At 34.2% G+C, this 16763-nt stretch overlaps 1 protein-coding gene across 1 annotated transcript in view; it reads left to right on the forward strand.

Annotated features, from left to right (window-relative positions):
- Window positions 1-16091, forward strand: part of CEP126 (centrosomal protein 126) — a 33741-nt gene extending 17650 nt beyond the window's left edge. Inside the window, 5 exon segments of the mRNA XM_056491622.1 lie at window positions 7226-9332; window positions 12416-12540; window positions 12839-12926; window positions 13452-13661; window positions 16012-16091. Of these exon segments, the coding sequence (XP_056347597.1) occupies window positions 7226-9332; window positions 12416-12540; window positions 12839-12926; window positions 13452-13661; window positions 16012-16091 (2610 nt within the window).
- Window positions 16092-16763: the final 672 nt, after the last annotated feature.

Raw genomic sequence — 16763 nt, forward strand, 5'->3', positions numbered from 1 at the left:
CAGTACAATATTTCTAGTCTCTACCAGAAAAATACATTATGCCTGAATTAAATTGATAGCATAACATTTTATGTCTATGGTTTCATTTTTTAACAAAATACTGGGAAGTAAGAGCTAATTCAAGACAAAATAGGTGTAGATTATCACATGAAAATTGTATTTTCCTCTTCCCCCTTTATATGACCATAATTAGGTTACTCAAGTGGTATCTGTGAAATCCAAATTTAAATCCCTTTCTGACTGATTTGAAGCAGGGTTTTCACCTTGGTTCACTGTTCTTTCTCAGCATATTGTGCAGCCATTGAAGTACTCAGTACCATTCTTTCTATGGATACCATTCCCCTTGGAAGAAAACATTTTAATATTTATTGAAATAGGAATGTAACACCGGTATCATTTCTCAGATGTTGCAACCCAAACCCTAAGCTCAGCAGGTTATTCCTATATTGTGTCTAATACAGGAAAAATTTGTATCTTACTGTACTGTGTGTGTTTATACATGTTGCATGTAAAATCACATAAGTCTGAGAGAAACAGTGAAGAATATTTTCCACTGAATGGCATGGACATCACCTGCCTTACAGGAGTTCACTTGTAAGACTGTTAGCTGTTTGTGTTACTGTGCTTTTGAGTTTCAGTGTCTGTGAAATGAAGATGTTTCAGGTAACTGGTGGAAAAACTGTAGTATGACTGGAATGAGTTACCCAAAAGTTCCTTCTGCAAGAGGTATTGTGTCAGTCTAGTTCATCAGAGCCATAGGCAAGACCAGCACGGAAAAAAGAAGTGCAGTCTACAGAGTCTCTCCCAAGCATCAAGAACTTTTAGAATGCTCAAGGCTAGTCAGTGGGAAAACAGACTCTGTGGGGAGGCTTAGGATAAAATGGCATTGAAGCAGAATTTAAACTTGATTTTGTAGAGACCATTCAACAACTTGAAATAGGTTTCTACAGTCACCTTAAATCTAGAAATGTTGGCCATTTTTTTACTTGTAAATGTGAGTGTTAACATTTTTATGTTGATCATTTAAATTATATGACAGGCCTGAGTGATTTCCTTATTTTCCTCTTGGCAAGAGGAGAGGTGTTCAGTTTTCATTGGCTTTCAACCAATATTGTGACTAAAAGCTATCTTCCACATTATTTCAGTAATCCAAAATTCACATGTGCTATAAAGACAAATTGGAATGTATCTCCAGACTAAATTATTTTACCCAAATACTCCAACTTGTTTTGATTGTGTATTCCTCAAGAGTAGGTTTTGAGGTTTTGGGAGAGGTTTTTCATAAAATAACTTATTCTAAACTTGTGCTGTATAAAATCACATGACAACCTTCATACCTGACCATCTGGAGTTCATTCAACAGTGTCTTTCCTGAGTTCGAAGCCCTGCTTGAACAGGTAACAATGTAGGACTGAAGCTGAAACCACTTTTAAGTACAAAAGAGATTGTTTCAGAGTTGTACTAATACATGGATAAGGTTTTGTTTGTGGATAAGTTATGACTGTTATACATACAGCATAGCTCACAAACCACAGGAACAAGGAAATTGATAGTGCCCTTTAATTTATGCTTCTTTTTTTTAAGCAGGTAGTTTTTTCATAAGAATTGCCATACATATTAGCATGAGTCCATTTTTGGGTTTACATTCATATGGATGTATCCATGTACATATATGAGTGTGTGTGTGTGTGTGTGTGTGTGTGTGTGTGTGTGAAATGCTTCTGTATAGCTAAGTATTTTTACCATATCTCATGACTGGTTTTGTTTTATTGCAACAGAGTAAGATGTTAATAAATGTAGCTGAAAGAAAGGAAGAGAGTAAAAAATAGCAATGTCAAATCTTTAGTGTACTGCAGTTACAGTAAGATGTTTGCTTATGGGAATGGACTGGAAGATGTAAAGTTTGTGCATATGAGTCTACCAGGATTATACTAGTGTGGTATTATCAGTGATAGCATATACTGGTGTCTCAAGGGGATGTTGGAAAATCTGTTGATGTCTCATGAAGATTAAAGTATCAATCTCCAAAGTAATTTTGCCCCTTTGAAGATGGCAGGGCTGTGTTTCAGCTTTTTTTTTTTTTTAAAGATAAGACTTTTGTGAATTGTAACGCAACACAGAATTCAGCTACTTTTTTCTATCCTAGTATTCTGTTTATATCCTAGTAATCTAATGGGGGCCTGGATACCCAGGAGCCTAGTCAACATTATTTCTAATATTAATAATTATAAACTTGCAGCAGCACTTCTGTGGTATCTGGTAGCTTTGAGCTTTGCTGGGCAGTTTATGCCAAATACTTCCATATCTCCATAAGGAAGTATGGTTCACAGTAAATAAAGTACAAAATAAAGCATCAAACGAAACACCCAAAATTCAGAGGACAAGGATAAGCAGAGAGTAACTGGGACCTATTTCAGAAAACTGAAAGTTCGTGTAATAAACAAAGAATTGCATTATTTCAAACAGTGACAAGATTTTTTAAAATTAACCTTCAAATATGGTTGGCTGTTTAGGGGAAGGTAGATGCTGAAAGCTTGTGCAAGTTCTTATAAATCAAATCTGTGAAGTTCTTAGGAAGAATGTATGTCTTGAAATGTATCTGATTGAGAAAAGTTGATTTTGTAAACAGCTAACATGTAAGTCAAAGAATTTTTTTTTCTAGATAAGTGATTATGTCAATGAAGCATGTGGTGAATGTTGGAAACTGCCTTATTAGGTAAATTTATTTCTAGAATGATACAAATATAAGTATTAGAAAATGCTCTAAGATATATCATTTAGACTTCAGGTTGCCCTGTATGGAGTCAGGCTTTGTACCCAGTGATCCTTATCAACACAGGATGTGCCATGATTCTAAAAGTATTTCTGTATCTGACCTCTAGGATTTTCTTACATAAATCCACCTTCTGCCCTGGCTGTTGCTGTGCAGTGCACAAGAGTGGGACCACGTTAAAAACTCTTCCATCTTTACAAAGTATACTGCTCAAAGAAAAAACAATCCTTTTTCATTGACTACAAAAATGTATACTATTTTTTTAGAAAGTAAAGAGCTCTGGTAGGGTAGTTCCTCAGCTGAATGAGAGATTATTTTAAAGATTGTATTCATACACTGATTCATTCAGAAACTGTGTACTGGTCGAATAGAATTAATCTACTCTTTTTTACTGATGTTATGGCTCCAGTTCATTCAAATCTGTTAACTGTAATCATTCAAATGATTATTAGTTAAACTCTAAAGAACTTCTAAAATTCATAGTTCATATCCATGCCTAGTATTTCTCTATGACTATCTGCCTTATCTCGGTTTTTAATTATGCAATCTCATGATATTGTTACATGACAAATTTGTGGGGTAGACAATGCCTGCTCAAACAGAATTTATTAATTAGTTAGAAACAAAACAACACAAAAAAAAAAGAAACAATGTATTATGGTGCACACTGCCTCAGCATTTAATAATTTGAAAATTTTAATAGTATTTATACCTAGCATTATAAACTGCACTGCTGGAACTGAATGACTAGATTAGCATGTGAGTCAGACACCTGGGACAGGGTACCTGAGAAACAGTATTCAGTACTGAGATGCTAAAGCAACAGAGAGACAAGTTCAGGTGAAAATCTGTTTCCTACACAATTATGCACATTTACCTCAGGGCTTATTAGGACTGAAAATCAGAATGAAACATTGGTATTCAGCGTTCAAATCATTTGTTTTAAAATCTTCTGATAGCATGGCTTACTGATATTGTCCACATGCCTGTGAAATTAGAAACAATTATTTTTATCCTGAGAAGTTTGAACCTGCATTTCTGGCATCCAGTGATGATTTTCCAAACAAGTAAATCAGGTTCTTTCAAAAATTCATAAATTCATAGATAGGTAGTTTCTATATCCTTAGGCTGGGAGGAGATCAGGCACCTAGGCATCAGACTGGGAAAGACAGAGGTGTTGTTAGCAAGCGTTTCTCTGGTCATCCTATACTTTCATAGTTTCTTTGGTGGATTTGGCACAATAGAATTGATCTCTTGTGTAAGGTAAGCACAAAAATCCTTTCACAGTGTAACTTGCTCTCTTGAGTCTGCCTGGATCTTCTGAGGAATAAGTATTGTGCAGTGATATGTTTCTGATGTTTTCCAAACTCATATAGAAATGAGATTTAATTTTGAATGGACTTTCCCATTCCATAGTTGGTAAATTCGAATCAAATTGCTTGGGTACCTCACTGGCTTTGAAAATTAGTTTTGCATCTAAGTAAGTTCAGTGGTGTGTTTTACTTCATAGTCAATGTCAAATGCAACATGATAAATATACACATATAAAAGGCAAAGAGTTTCTGTAAAGAAACCAGTTGAAATTATCAAAAATAGCAAGTAGTGTGAAAGGTGTGAGAACCCTCAGTTTTCAGAACAGGTAGCATTTTTTTAGGACTTTATCTTCAGAAGAGTGTTCCCATTCATCCCTTGGAATTACGAACAGTCTGCACTTCTTTTGTGGAAAATGTAGAATTCACATGTAGCGGCTCTTTAGTGTAGTAGCATTCTGACAAAGTCCTTTGGTAGAAAATTCACTTGTCAGGTTCACTAAAAATTTTACTTTTTACTATGTTGTTCTTTCATTTGCCTTATGAAAGATCTCTTAGGCTCATGTTTTCCCTTTGTTTTAGTGCTTTACTAAAATGACATTGCTTGACAGCTGTTCTAAGTCCTAAGACATACAAGTGACCTCTTTAACTCCTCAGAAGTATTCATTTCCTAGGGATGTGGATATGTGTGGGTGTTAGATTTCATGCAAAATAACACAAGATAATGCAGGCTATAGGCAATACAATAAATTGTGCTTATATAACAGGAAAAATGCAAATCCAGTAAATAACAATATAGTACTCTATGAACATTTTGGTTTTTTATCATCCTATAATATTCTCACAGATTAAATAAAATTAAGTTATTAGGATTTCCTAGTTTATTTCCCTGCACTTATTGATCACTTAAAAAGATAATTGTTGAATGTTTTTTTATTTCCGCAGAAGTTCTCCTGATTACATATTTTTACAAGGAAATGGGACATTCATTTGCATTTCATAGCAGTCTAAAATGAGAAATATGTAAATATTATAATGGGAATGTTAAGCATCTTTAATGTGTGAAAGGATGAAATTATACGATGCAACAAAATAAATGTAAATTAACTAAATTTGCATGAACTAAGTAAGAGTGAGTGTGTGTTTAAATGAGAACTCCTTCTTTGTTCTTTTGTTCCTAACATTTCTGGATGTTACCTCAGCTGAGATTTTGTTTTCCATGGGGTTTTGCTTTCTAAGGAGCATACTTTTTTATAAAGTGTAGGAACAAGTCTATTTTCAAGCTCTGGAGCGCAACTGCGTAAAATTTTTTTATCTTAATTTTTAAAAGTTGGAATTTTTCTTGCACCTTCCAGATTTATCAGCCTAAACTAACCTGCTATCAAGTGGTTTTTTAAAATTGATTATTACAAATGTTTTTCCTCCCTGTCATTTGAGAAACACATGTTTTGCTATACAGGTGCAATTTCCAAATTAGACAAGTAAGCCTGACAGCTGTAATTTCTTTTCACTGCTTTTTTCTCCTTCTGAAACTTTCAAAGTTAGTTCTTAAACTTGCCCTTACACAGAAAACTCTGAGTATATGTCTTTTCCTTTTTTTGAGGAAGTTCAAGTAGAGTTTAACTGTATAATTTACTAAAAAATAAAGGTTAATAAATAACTAACAAAGTGCTACTTATTCTTTTCTATTAGAAGGACACCGGTTTTAGTTTGAAAATGTTCCCTAAAGGGATCTCTCCCTACACTTCCTTCTTTGATCTTCTATTTAGTATTTTTGTCTCAGATCATAATTATAATGGAAGACTGCACCAACCTCTAAACATTTAATGGAAGATAAAATTTAATTCAATCATAAAAAATCTTTCAGGACTTACTAAGCTTTTTCTTCTGCAATTTAATATATTTGCACAGCAATGAAATATACAATATTTGCATATAACAATTTTATTGGAATAAAAAATATTTGCTACAAAAACATGTTATTATTCGCTAAAGAATTCTATGTTTGGTGAGTTTTCAAAATGTTAATTCTATGTCTTTGCTAGGGGATGTATAGTCACTCACCTAGGTTAAGAGATCTTGCTACCTGAAACATTTTCCATTTGAAGTCACTAATAAAAAAATATTTATTGAATAAGATTGCATATGTAATTCAATTTCTCTTAATTTTTTACACCAATTTTGTCAAACATAAGGTTTAAAATTACTCTGCTGCTGAGCTGTGTGAAAGTGAACTTCCAGGAAAGAGTGTATGAGACTGTGAAAATTGTTGACACGTTTGTATTTCTTTATGTTCATGTGTATTTTGAAGTCTTGTACTTAACAAAGTATGTATTTTCAACCATGTCAGCATCTGAGTGCTTGGAAAGAGGAGTAATGGTGAAGAAAACATTTGTATAGTACATGCACACAGTTGTCCCACTGGTGTTTCAGGTGGTGCCATTTGCTGGTTTTCATCACTCCATTAAAATGTAGTGAAAAGGCTGGGGAACTGGATGACAATCCCTTATGCCCTGGGACTTCATCTGTCCTTACAGAACAGGAGTTATCTTCCTTCTGAAAGACTTGAAGGCGTTTCACTGGGGGGAGTTGTTAATCACTGTGATTATGATAACCAAGAGACTTTTCTGTGTTAGCCATGACAGGGCTTAACTCCTCATCACTTGTGGCACTTTGTATGGAAAGGTATATGCTCAATCTAGTATTATGGAAAAATTGCAGTTTGGGGTAGATCCCCTGTCAAACCTTCATTTTAACAGATTCTCTCTCAGTTTATAACTCAAGTACCTTTACAGATGATGAAAACCACCCAGTCTCACAGGGAAATTCAGAAACAGTACTGTTGTTCCGGTAAATCAGTTCCTTTTTTAATATTGCAGAATTGATATGTAATTTAAGATTAAATTTGCTGAACCATGCTGCTCTGTCCTCTGGATTTCTTCCCAAAGTACATCATTTTCTTTTGCAATTTAACACAGGTAAATTTGGACTTGATGGAAACACTCATGGAGATATGAGCCCAAGTCATAAAAACACTAGGCTCAATATTGATTTGGTCTAAGCTCTCATTAATGAAAAATTATTATCAGCAAAACCACATTTCTTATAAATCTGAGAGTTGGGTTTTATGCCTGTATTTCAGAATTTTCATCAAGAAGTCGAAGAAACAGATGATTCAGAAAGCCTGATGAGCCTTGACAGTCTTGAGGCTGGAGAACAAAATGGAAATTGCACAACACAGAGTGAATCATCTTTTACCACACAGTGTGACTGTGCCCTGTACGATCCAGAAAAATGCCAGACTAGGAATAATGGTTTACTTCACACAGATCAAAGTACTTCTAAAAATGCACATCTAAATAATTGTCTGAGAAATGTAGATTTGCTACACTACCACAACATACCTATTCATGATCTTTTAGCTAAACATAATGTTCTAACTCCTGCTGAACATGCAAACACTTCAGAAGAGGAATCATCTGCTTCTCACAGATCTAGAAAACAACCTGCAGAATTTTCTGCCTCTGGTAAGCAAAAGAGCTCTGTAAGTAATGCATTTAGTTTTCTGCAAAATATCAAAGACAGAAGCAAGCCATCCTCTGGAACAGCTAGCACATTTGCCACTGGTCATCCTATTTTCAATTGTAGCAGAGCCTGGGACAGCCCTGATTCTATTCCAGGAGAAAGAATTCAGGATCTGACGCAAGATCAGAGTTTTAAAATGACCCCACAGGAGAGAACTAAATCTATGCAAGCATCCAGTCAACCTATTGCAACATCTGTAATCTTATTTCCTAATCGGGGATGTTCCACTGGTATTCCCAGCACAGCTGATGTATTACCAAAGGACAAAAACATCAGTACAGGCTTTTTAAAAAATACCTCAGGAAAAATGACTGAAACAAAAGAAGAAAACATTAAATGCGTGAATGACATTATTTCAGAGGCATCTTTATTTCAGGACATACCAAATGTTGTGTTGGAAGTTAAGAAACAGAATAGTAAAGGAGGAAAAGGAAATATAATTGAAACAATGTCACTTTTACCTGATATAGAGTTTAATTCTGACAGTCCTGCACAGGACAAAATTCTAAAAAATAATATTCTTGAAAGAAAAAGAGTGAAGTTACTCAGTATCTTAAAGAAGGATTCTAAATATGAACCTAGTAATTTTAAAGCTGTGATTGCAGACCATGGGATCAGTTTTGAAACTCAACTTATGTCATCTATCAGAGACAGTTTAGAACTGGCAAAAATAAAAAAGAAAAGTGCAGAAAATGAAAAATATAATAGGAAGCTAAAATGGTGTGATCAAATTGACCAGATAATTATAGAAAATAATGAAAAATACTATGAAAAAAGCATAGGTGGAATATCATCTTCACAGCTGCAATGCGTTCAAACTGCAAATAATGCTACTAAGAATAATTTAAGTACTGTTGCTCAGCCTTCAAATCCCATGTTCGTAAAAGATCATCAGGAAAATTCTCATATATCAAAACCAAATGTTAATACTGAAAAATCAAATAAAGAATACCCATCTCAGGATATATTTACATCTGCAGGATCCTTTTCTACTAAGAAAGCTTGGATGGTATCAAAAGATGAAGCAAGTAAGCCCCCAATATGTAGCAATAATGCTAAAATTAAAGAAGGTGGTCAGCTCAAAAATAAGGCAAAAATAGCCAGAAGAGCAACATCTGTAAGAGTCCAGTCATGTTTTATGCCCAAGAAGAGAAGAGGCACTATGATCCAACTGCAGTCAGCCACTGAAGCCAACAAAACTCAAAAAGCTCCAGGGAAGTATTTCACACCTCACCCACCTTCCACACCTCTGCCGGGAAGCAGAAGTGTTGAAAACAAAGCCAGCCCTGGGTGTCAGTCACTGCCGCCTGCCAGCCTGCAAGCTACCAGTGATTTCACTGACAGGCATGTAGTGCTAGCAAGTCAGGTTTTAAATAGGAGCAGTGCAGAAAACAGGGAGAATACTGCTGGTTGTGCTGGCTTGGTCACTGCCATCTCTACACCTGACTGCAACACGGCCAAATACGAACCTTGGGCAAAAAATACTTGTTCTGTAAATAAAGTTCAGGCAAGTGCCTGCCAAGATCATTCAGTAACTTGCTCTGAAAGAAGACCTGTTAACACAGAAAATGGATTACATCTCTATCATATCCCAGCAGCTGGAAAAACAAGCACCTTCTGGCATGAAGCACATTCTACCCAAGCTCCAAAAGGCTCTGCTACTGGTAAGAGTCATATTTCTGGGTCTGGGGTGGGGGGATGTTCAGACAAAAGTCTTCTTCAAATACATCACAGATTTGTTTTCAGTTAAAACATCCAACCTGTCATCCATTCACACAACACAGCCAGTTTTAACAAGCTTTCACCATTTGTCATTCTCATTTCTATTCTAGTGGTGCCCAGAGGCCTCTCAAACACCAATCCTCATTCCTAATAGCTCTCTGCAATATTAAATGAAAAGAAAGTATTTCCCTGAGATTATATCCATGACTAATGAGCAGGTGTGACAGGTGGTCTAAATAATGATATAGGAGGAAGTGACTACGTTTATACAAGTGAGTTTTACAAGGTAACTGAGAGTGATAGCTTGTTTTCCAACAGTCACTTCCACAGAAGAGTGAAAGAAGTTTAGTTCTACTGTGTTTTTAAAATGCCTACAACTACTGAGACGTAGTCCAAATAACGCTATTAAAAGCTGAGCAAAAAATAAAGATAAGTTAAAATAAAGACCTTCTGCCAGGCAAACTTTGCTCTACTGCAAGGTATGTTTGATTTATAAAGAATTTTAAGAAATTTAAGGAACAATCCTGCATTTTATTAAAAATTAACCTTGGAACAATATGAGACGCAGATTGATTAGTAAGATACAGGAAAGATGGATAAGAAATTTTTGGGAGAATAAACTTTAATCTCTTGGGGTTTACATTTCAATTTACATTTCATGCTCTTTGATTCGCCTTGTTTGTCCTGTGCAGCCTTGTTATATTTTGTGCCTTGGGCACTGATGACATCCTTGTACTTGTAATTTCTGTGTAGTATGCTGGTTTGCTTCCTACTGAGGTCTACAGCTCCTGAAACTGTAATCCCTGCTTCAGGTACAAGCAGTACTCCAAACTGCTTCACATACTGGGATCACCCCAAAGATTGGCCGTGCAACTCAAAGATACTTTCTAGCAAAAAAGTGAATACCCATAACTTTAAAACCCCCACATTTCTAGTTTTGTCTACATAGTTTTAGCTGTGGAGTGATTCAGAACAACTCTGTTGTGTAAGAGCAGATGCAGGCAGGTGAATATTCTTGGCCTAAAGCAGGGGTGGGAAGAGAAAATATTATCTGCTTGTCTGTTCCAGTTCAAAGTCAAACAGATGAGTTTAAGATCTGTGTGACTTAACCTATTTGATTTTACATTGGAAATGAATGAAGACTTGCATTACCACACCTTGCCTCCAGCAGAGATTTTTTTCTCTTGATGTCCTTATCTGCACATCAGATCAATGATTCAGGAAATGTCCTGGGTCCAAGTTTTGCACTACTGACAGTGTCTGCACTGCAACTTTAAATGCTATACTCTAGATAACTCTTACTGACTTGCTGTTATTTGTTCAATTGCCTGCAAATGCACATAGACACCATAGTCTTGTCCTAAAGTGCTTGCAGTCAGACTGAATACTGCAGTGCTTTCTATTAAAATATCTGCAGAGTTCCATGAGATCTGTGAAGACACATGTAGAAAATGTGATCTGTTGTAATGCTTTTCATTCCCTTAAAGATACTATATTATTTTGTCTTTTATGTCCCAAAGGAATCTTCTCCTTGGCATTGATCTAGTCTTGCAAATTAATTAAGTATTGATGCATACACATAGAGCAGCTTTGAATTCTATTTTTTTCAAAAAAACATTGTGATTACTAATATAACAAGGGAGTTCTTAATTTTTCTTTTTCTTTTTCTTTTTTTTTTTTTTATTTTCTCTCATATTCAGTATAACATGATCACATTTCCTTTCCTTTTCAGGTGCTATAAAGCACCATGTATCATGTTACAATAACTTGCATATAACTAAATGGCAGTGTTTCAAAGCTAATGTCTCCAATGTTACTATTGATGGTAGCAGCCAGATGACTAGCTTCAAATATGTTTCTAGGATCAATTCTTTTCTTTTTCTGTGAGTGATAAGAATTGTGCTTTAATGTCAGTGTGATAACCAGAAAAGAAACAAAATTATGTTAGAATCAGTAATGCAACTCTTGGTCAAATTATGAACTGCATCTTAAACTGCACGTGTAAATATTTATTGTGTAAATAAATACGTAATTTGTTTTCCCAAGCTTAAATCAAGTAACTCCATTTACAAATCTAGTAATTGTGTTTACAAATAAGAATACAGTATCTTCTTGGTATGTAGATTCCTGAATTGAACATGAAAATACTAATTTGCATCTCCAGTCTGTATGCATGAAAGTTTAATTAAGAACATAATTTTAATTTTGAAACTTGCCACTTCAATTTTGAAAATGTGTTGCTACACCAGACAAAACTGACATAAATTTGAGGTACAGTGTCTAGATTAGACCTCTCTGGCTGAGAGAAAATGCTGTACAGCAGTACACCTTTTAAAAATTAGCACAAAGATGTATGAATTAATAAGATTAACTATAAAACGCCAAGCTCTAGAAATGAGGTTTAAATCCATGACTTTTAAACCTTACAACACCTGTGGGGCCACATCTGGAATACTGTATTCAATTCTGGGCTCCTCAGTACAAGAGAGACATGGCCCTGCTTGACTGGGGACACTGGACCAGATGGCCTAAGAAGGTCCTTCCCATCTCTACCATTCTGTGATTTTGTGAATCAAATAAACTTTGATTTGGTTTGAGCTACTACATGTTATCTGCACACTGTTATGTAATCTTGAAAAGTTGAAATAAATTAATACATAGACAATTTATCAGCAGTGATTTACTGTGTTGGACAGTTAGACTTTAGGATTATTCTCCAAATGCAATTTATTTTCTAAAACATTAGTTATTTGATATTTTTTATATCACAGCCCACCTTTCATTCTCCTTTTTACTTAGTAAGACCACCTTGTATCTCTGTACAAACCATTTTTATTATCTGGGACTCAATGTGGGGCTTCACTTAAGCTGCTTATGTTCACGTCCAAGACAATTTAAGGAGATCAGATGTAAACATCTAAATGTGGACAGAGATTTTTACTTACCATTATTAGTTTTGCTACTACTATATTTATCATATTGTTCACACATTTTTTGGTTTACTTTTGTCTGCATGTCATTTAAGGTGGTGCTCCTGTTACAAGACAAAATCAGGCTTTTGACGACTATGAAAATAAACACCGAGCTTTTTCAGAATGCAGAAGACAAAGTGTTGTCTCTAAAATGTGGAAGCCTCCTCATCATACACAGGTTAATATAAAATACTATAAAAATAAAAATGTTATTTATCTTCACAATCAAAAGAGTTTCAGGAATATCACAGATTTGTTCATTGTCACATGATTTTCGAAAAATGTGCTTAGTCAGCTTGCCATCACTGCTAATGAAAAGAATAAAAACAACTAGGATGCATCTCTATATTTGTGTACAGTAATATTTTTTTCACTTGAAAACATTTGGTAATATGAAATAATAAGCAAAACATGTTCAGAAGGTAAAATAGTTGCCTTAAATTATACTTAAAATACTCTTACAATATTTTTAATAGAATTCATTATGTGCTGTCCAGCTCAATCCCATTCAATCTGCATTGGATCCAGTACAAAAGATGAAAAACCTCTCTGACTCTGAGAAAGGTATAGTAACACAACTCACTTTGCCTCTTTGTTATACATAAAGTATGACAGAATATACCCTCTATTTAACATGACTTGTGTCTTTTGGCAGGAGTGATTTTAAATAAGAAGGGGTAATTCTATACAGCAATTCTTTTTCTCTGTAAATGTAACAATCGCATCATATAGCATGATATTAATGGTTTTATAAATGCATTGCAACATATATTCAATTTTCATTTCATTCCTGTTTGTTTTTAACTGTATGTGTCACATATAACTGTGTGATGTGGACAGGTATTGCTTGCTATCCTTACATATTTCCAAACTCATTAGGACTTGCTCTGGTGCTATTTGTAAGATGCATTAGTGTTTTAAATTATTTCATTTTCTAACATATCATGTTTCTTGATTTTGCCACCTTTTTCTTCTTTTAACATCAATTTTGTGTATTTCACAACCTACAGTCATGAAAATGAGCAGTTTATTTAAATGTTTATTCAAATGAGCCCTTCTCATTTGAAGTTCCACCTGTAATCTCTTCAGTTTCAGAAAGCACTGCTCAGTTTCTAGTGGCAGAAAAACTAGCAAGTACACCCATTGCAGAGTGTGAAATCCTGGCAGCCATGGACCATGTGAAGACAGCCACCCAGCCCTCACTGCTTAAAAGGGCTCTGTGTCCAGGCAGGAGTGCTCTTTCCATAGAAGAACAGAAGATTTTCCAGTCTCTGGATAGTCTGAATCAAAAGCTACAAAGTAAGTAGGATAATAAATAGAATACTACATCAATTGATTAAATAACTTTATATTTTGTTGCCATTGATATTTTTTAATTAAAAAACAAAAAAAAATCCTGTTATAAAAATATTGTTGTTGTTGTTGTTGTTGTTATTATTGTAATAATAATAATAATAATAATAATAATAATAATAACTAAGTGTAGCAAGCAGTGTATCAAATTAGGAAGCCCTTCTTTAACTTAACTTAAAGTAATTAACTTACTTTGTCTCTAAATAAATAACTCTAAATGTGATGGGAGGACACCTTCAGAAACTTGCTCAGTGTAACTGTAGATGTGGTTGTAAGAGATGTTTGTCAAAATTGTTCCTTCAAGGTGCATCAGATGCATCAGCCCCACCAGGAAATCTGTTCCAAAACATCAATCTTAAATTTTTTGCAATTCTTTTTGCAAATTATTGCCCTCTATGTCATATAGTTTTGCCAATGTAGCCCTTTATAATGAATATAGGCTTTTCTTACTTATATTTTAGAATGTTCCTTTTGTCCATGAATTCTGAAAGGCTAGAAATAATGAGTTCTGTCATTGCTGCAGACAAATGTTTATGTGAATATTACTTGTGCAACCATTTTAAAAATGTCAGACTTACCTAAGTGTTCTCTAACTTGTTGTTCCTTTGTGCCAGATGGATTTCTTACCTGCTTTATACTGGTGCTCTTTATATGAACTTCCTAATTACATCTTCCTGGCTGTGAAGAATGTGGGGAAAAATTCTGTACTTGCCCTTGATAATTTTTTTCCCCAGTGATTAATTAGCTATGAAAACTATTACTTTTGAAGAACAAACTTACTTCTTGAGTTTCTTGCTACTTTAGGATTTGCTTTGACTGATGTGATCATACAGGTCTTCCATTAAAACTTCACATTAGTTTGGCACAGTTTTGGTATTTTGTGTGCTCCATTCTGTACTTGAAATCAGTGGGGACCAGTGTCTTCACTGGTCTGCTTAGCTTTTTATATGATTGGAATAACTGCTTGTCATTTGCACTCTGCATGCAATTTCCAGCTCTCCTGAATTTCACATTTTCCTTGGACTTTTATCATATAAAATTTTCCATGCCAATTATTTGAGTTTATTAGATTGTTCTTTCTTAAAATCTATTGATTTCACTTTGCTGTTCCTTCTAAACTGCACCATTTTATGGTCAGATTATCCAAGTTTCCCCCTTATTGACTGGAATCAAACTAAACCAGGGCTTATTAAACTTCTGCACACTATCCATATATTTCTATATTGCATAGTGAATAGTCTGACTTTGAGGAAAAAGGCTTCAGTTTCCTATAAACTGCAGCAGCAGAATAAAAGATCTTTACAATTGTTTGGAAACTTTCTTCAACTGTAGCTTTCAACTGTTGCTTTGTCAAATAGTGGTTCAGAATTTCATTTTATCATAACCAGTGGTTATTGTTTCCAGGCAAATGAAATGAAAAAAATACATTTTTATACCAGAGAAATGTTTCAGTATGATTTGCTCAGGTTAAGAAAATAGATATGACAAAAGAAATGTGAGCATATAAAACTTAATTTCTGTATAAGTAACAGAGAAATGACAAAGAACGGAAAGGTAAATTCAGCAAAAGAATTAGGAGCAATAATGCTGAAGTTTTCTAAGTATGAAAAGGAAAACTGCAAGAAAAGTACATAGCAATATGGAAGAAACAGGGAAAGAATCATAGTTAACAGATTGCAAATGAAGTAACTGTGAAAGTTAGTGTAATACATACAAGTACATATGTATCTCAGAAGTTTAATTAGCTTGCCTAATTATTTGGGGATTAAAATTGGTTAATAGCAAGCTGGGAAATTTTACAGGTAGACTTATATGTAAGTACTTGTAAGTAAGTAAGTGTTGTAGGTATTTACATATCATACAAGTACATTGCTTTTCTAAGCTGTTACCTTTTTGCATCCCTTCTTTTGGCTTTGTTTTCACTTGTTACCAAATTAAAAAACTGTGTAGCTTATACTGGTGTTTTTAATGAAAAGCAGTCAATCACTGGCCAGCCTACATCCAGAATATTTGTTGTCAGAGGGTAGGTATCATTCTTTTCTCTAGCTTTAGATGTTTTTATTGATACTAAATTTTTTATTCATAAACTACTTAGGTGCAAATTTTAAAAATAGAGGTAAGGCCTATACTTCAGCAGCTGTTGATAGAGGAAACAAAACCAGTGCAAATAAATTCCATTTTCACAATCTTCATTTTCACAAGAAAGTTTTGAGTTGAATATTTGACTGTGAATCTTGTTTTTATTTAAGTATTTTGTTTATATAATATTCATTATATACTTTCATGCTTTTTTCAGATGTTCAAGAAGCCATTATCAGAAACCCATTTGCTTCACATGTTTTGCAATAAACAACCCTTTGTAAGTCTTTAATTTAAATGTGTTCAGCTTTAATATCTACAAAGTATCATTGTGGCTTATTTTGTTGTAAAAATATAATTGAAAATACTGATATGAATCAGTTCAGCTGGCTTGCCCTATTTTCTGTTTATGTAAAAGAGACCCAACAAACATGAACTTTATATTCCTGTAAACAGATTTTAACACTTTATATCAGACTGCCTCAGCCTGTGGCTTCATTTTCATTTTCATTTTCTGAAGACACTTGCTAAGTACAGAAAGTTCCGAGAACTTCTAAGAAACAGTATTTTAGCAGGGTCCATTTGAAGGATATATAACTCATAAATAATTTTTATTTCTTAACAACATAGAGAGAAAAGGGGTAATAATGCATGGCAGTGCATAAAATAATTGTTAATGTAATAAATTCCTACTTTGACCTGAAGATATACCATTTTCTGTAAATAATAGGTATTACCTTTCTTCAATACATATTTGTATTTTGTTTTGTATATTCTAGATCTTGTCAGTTGGAAACAAAATATAATACCTGGAATGTAAAGAAATGAATAGGTATATGAGTGTCTGAAGTACAAAATTTGCTTTTCAAAAGTCCAGTGTATGATGCAGGAGTTAGTATTTATAGTTCTATATCATCAATTTTCTCCTATGCTAAATTTACACAGAAGAAAAATTATAGATATGACCAT

The sequence above is a fragment of the Oenanthe melanoleuca genome, chromosome 1 (genome assembly GCF_029582105.1).
Source record: "Oenanthe melanoleuca isolate GR-GAL-2019-014 chromosome 1, OMel1.0, whole genome shotgun sequence".
NCBI classification, from domain to species: Eukaryota; Metazoa; Chordata; class Aves; order Passeriformes; family Muscicapidae; genus Oenanthe; species Oenanthe melanoleuca.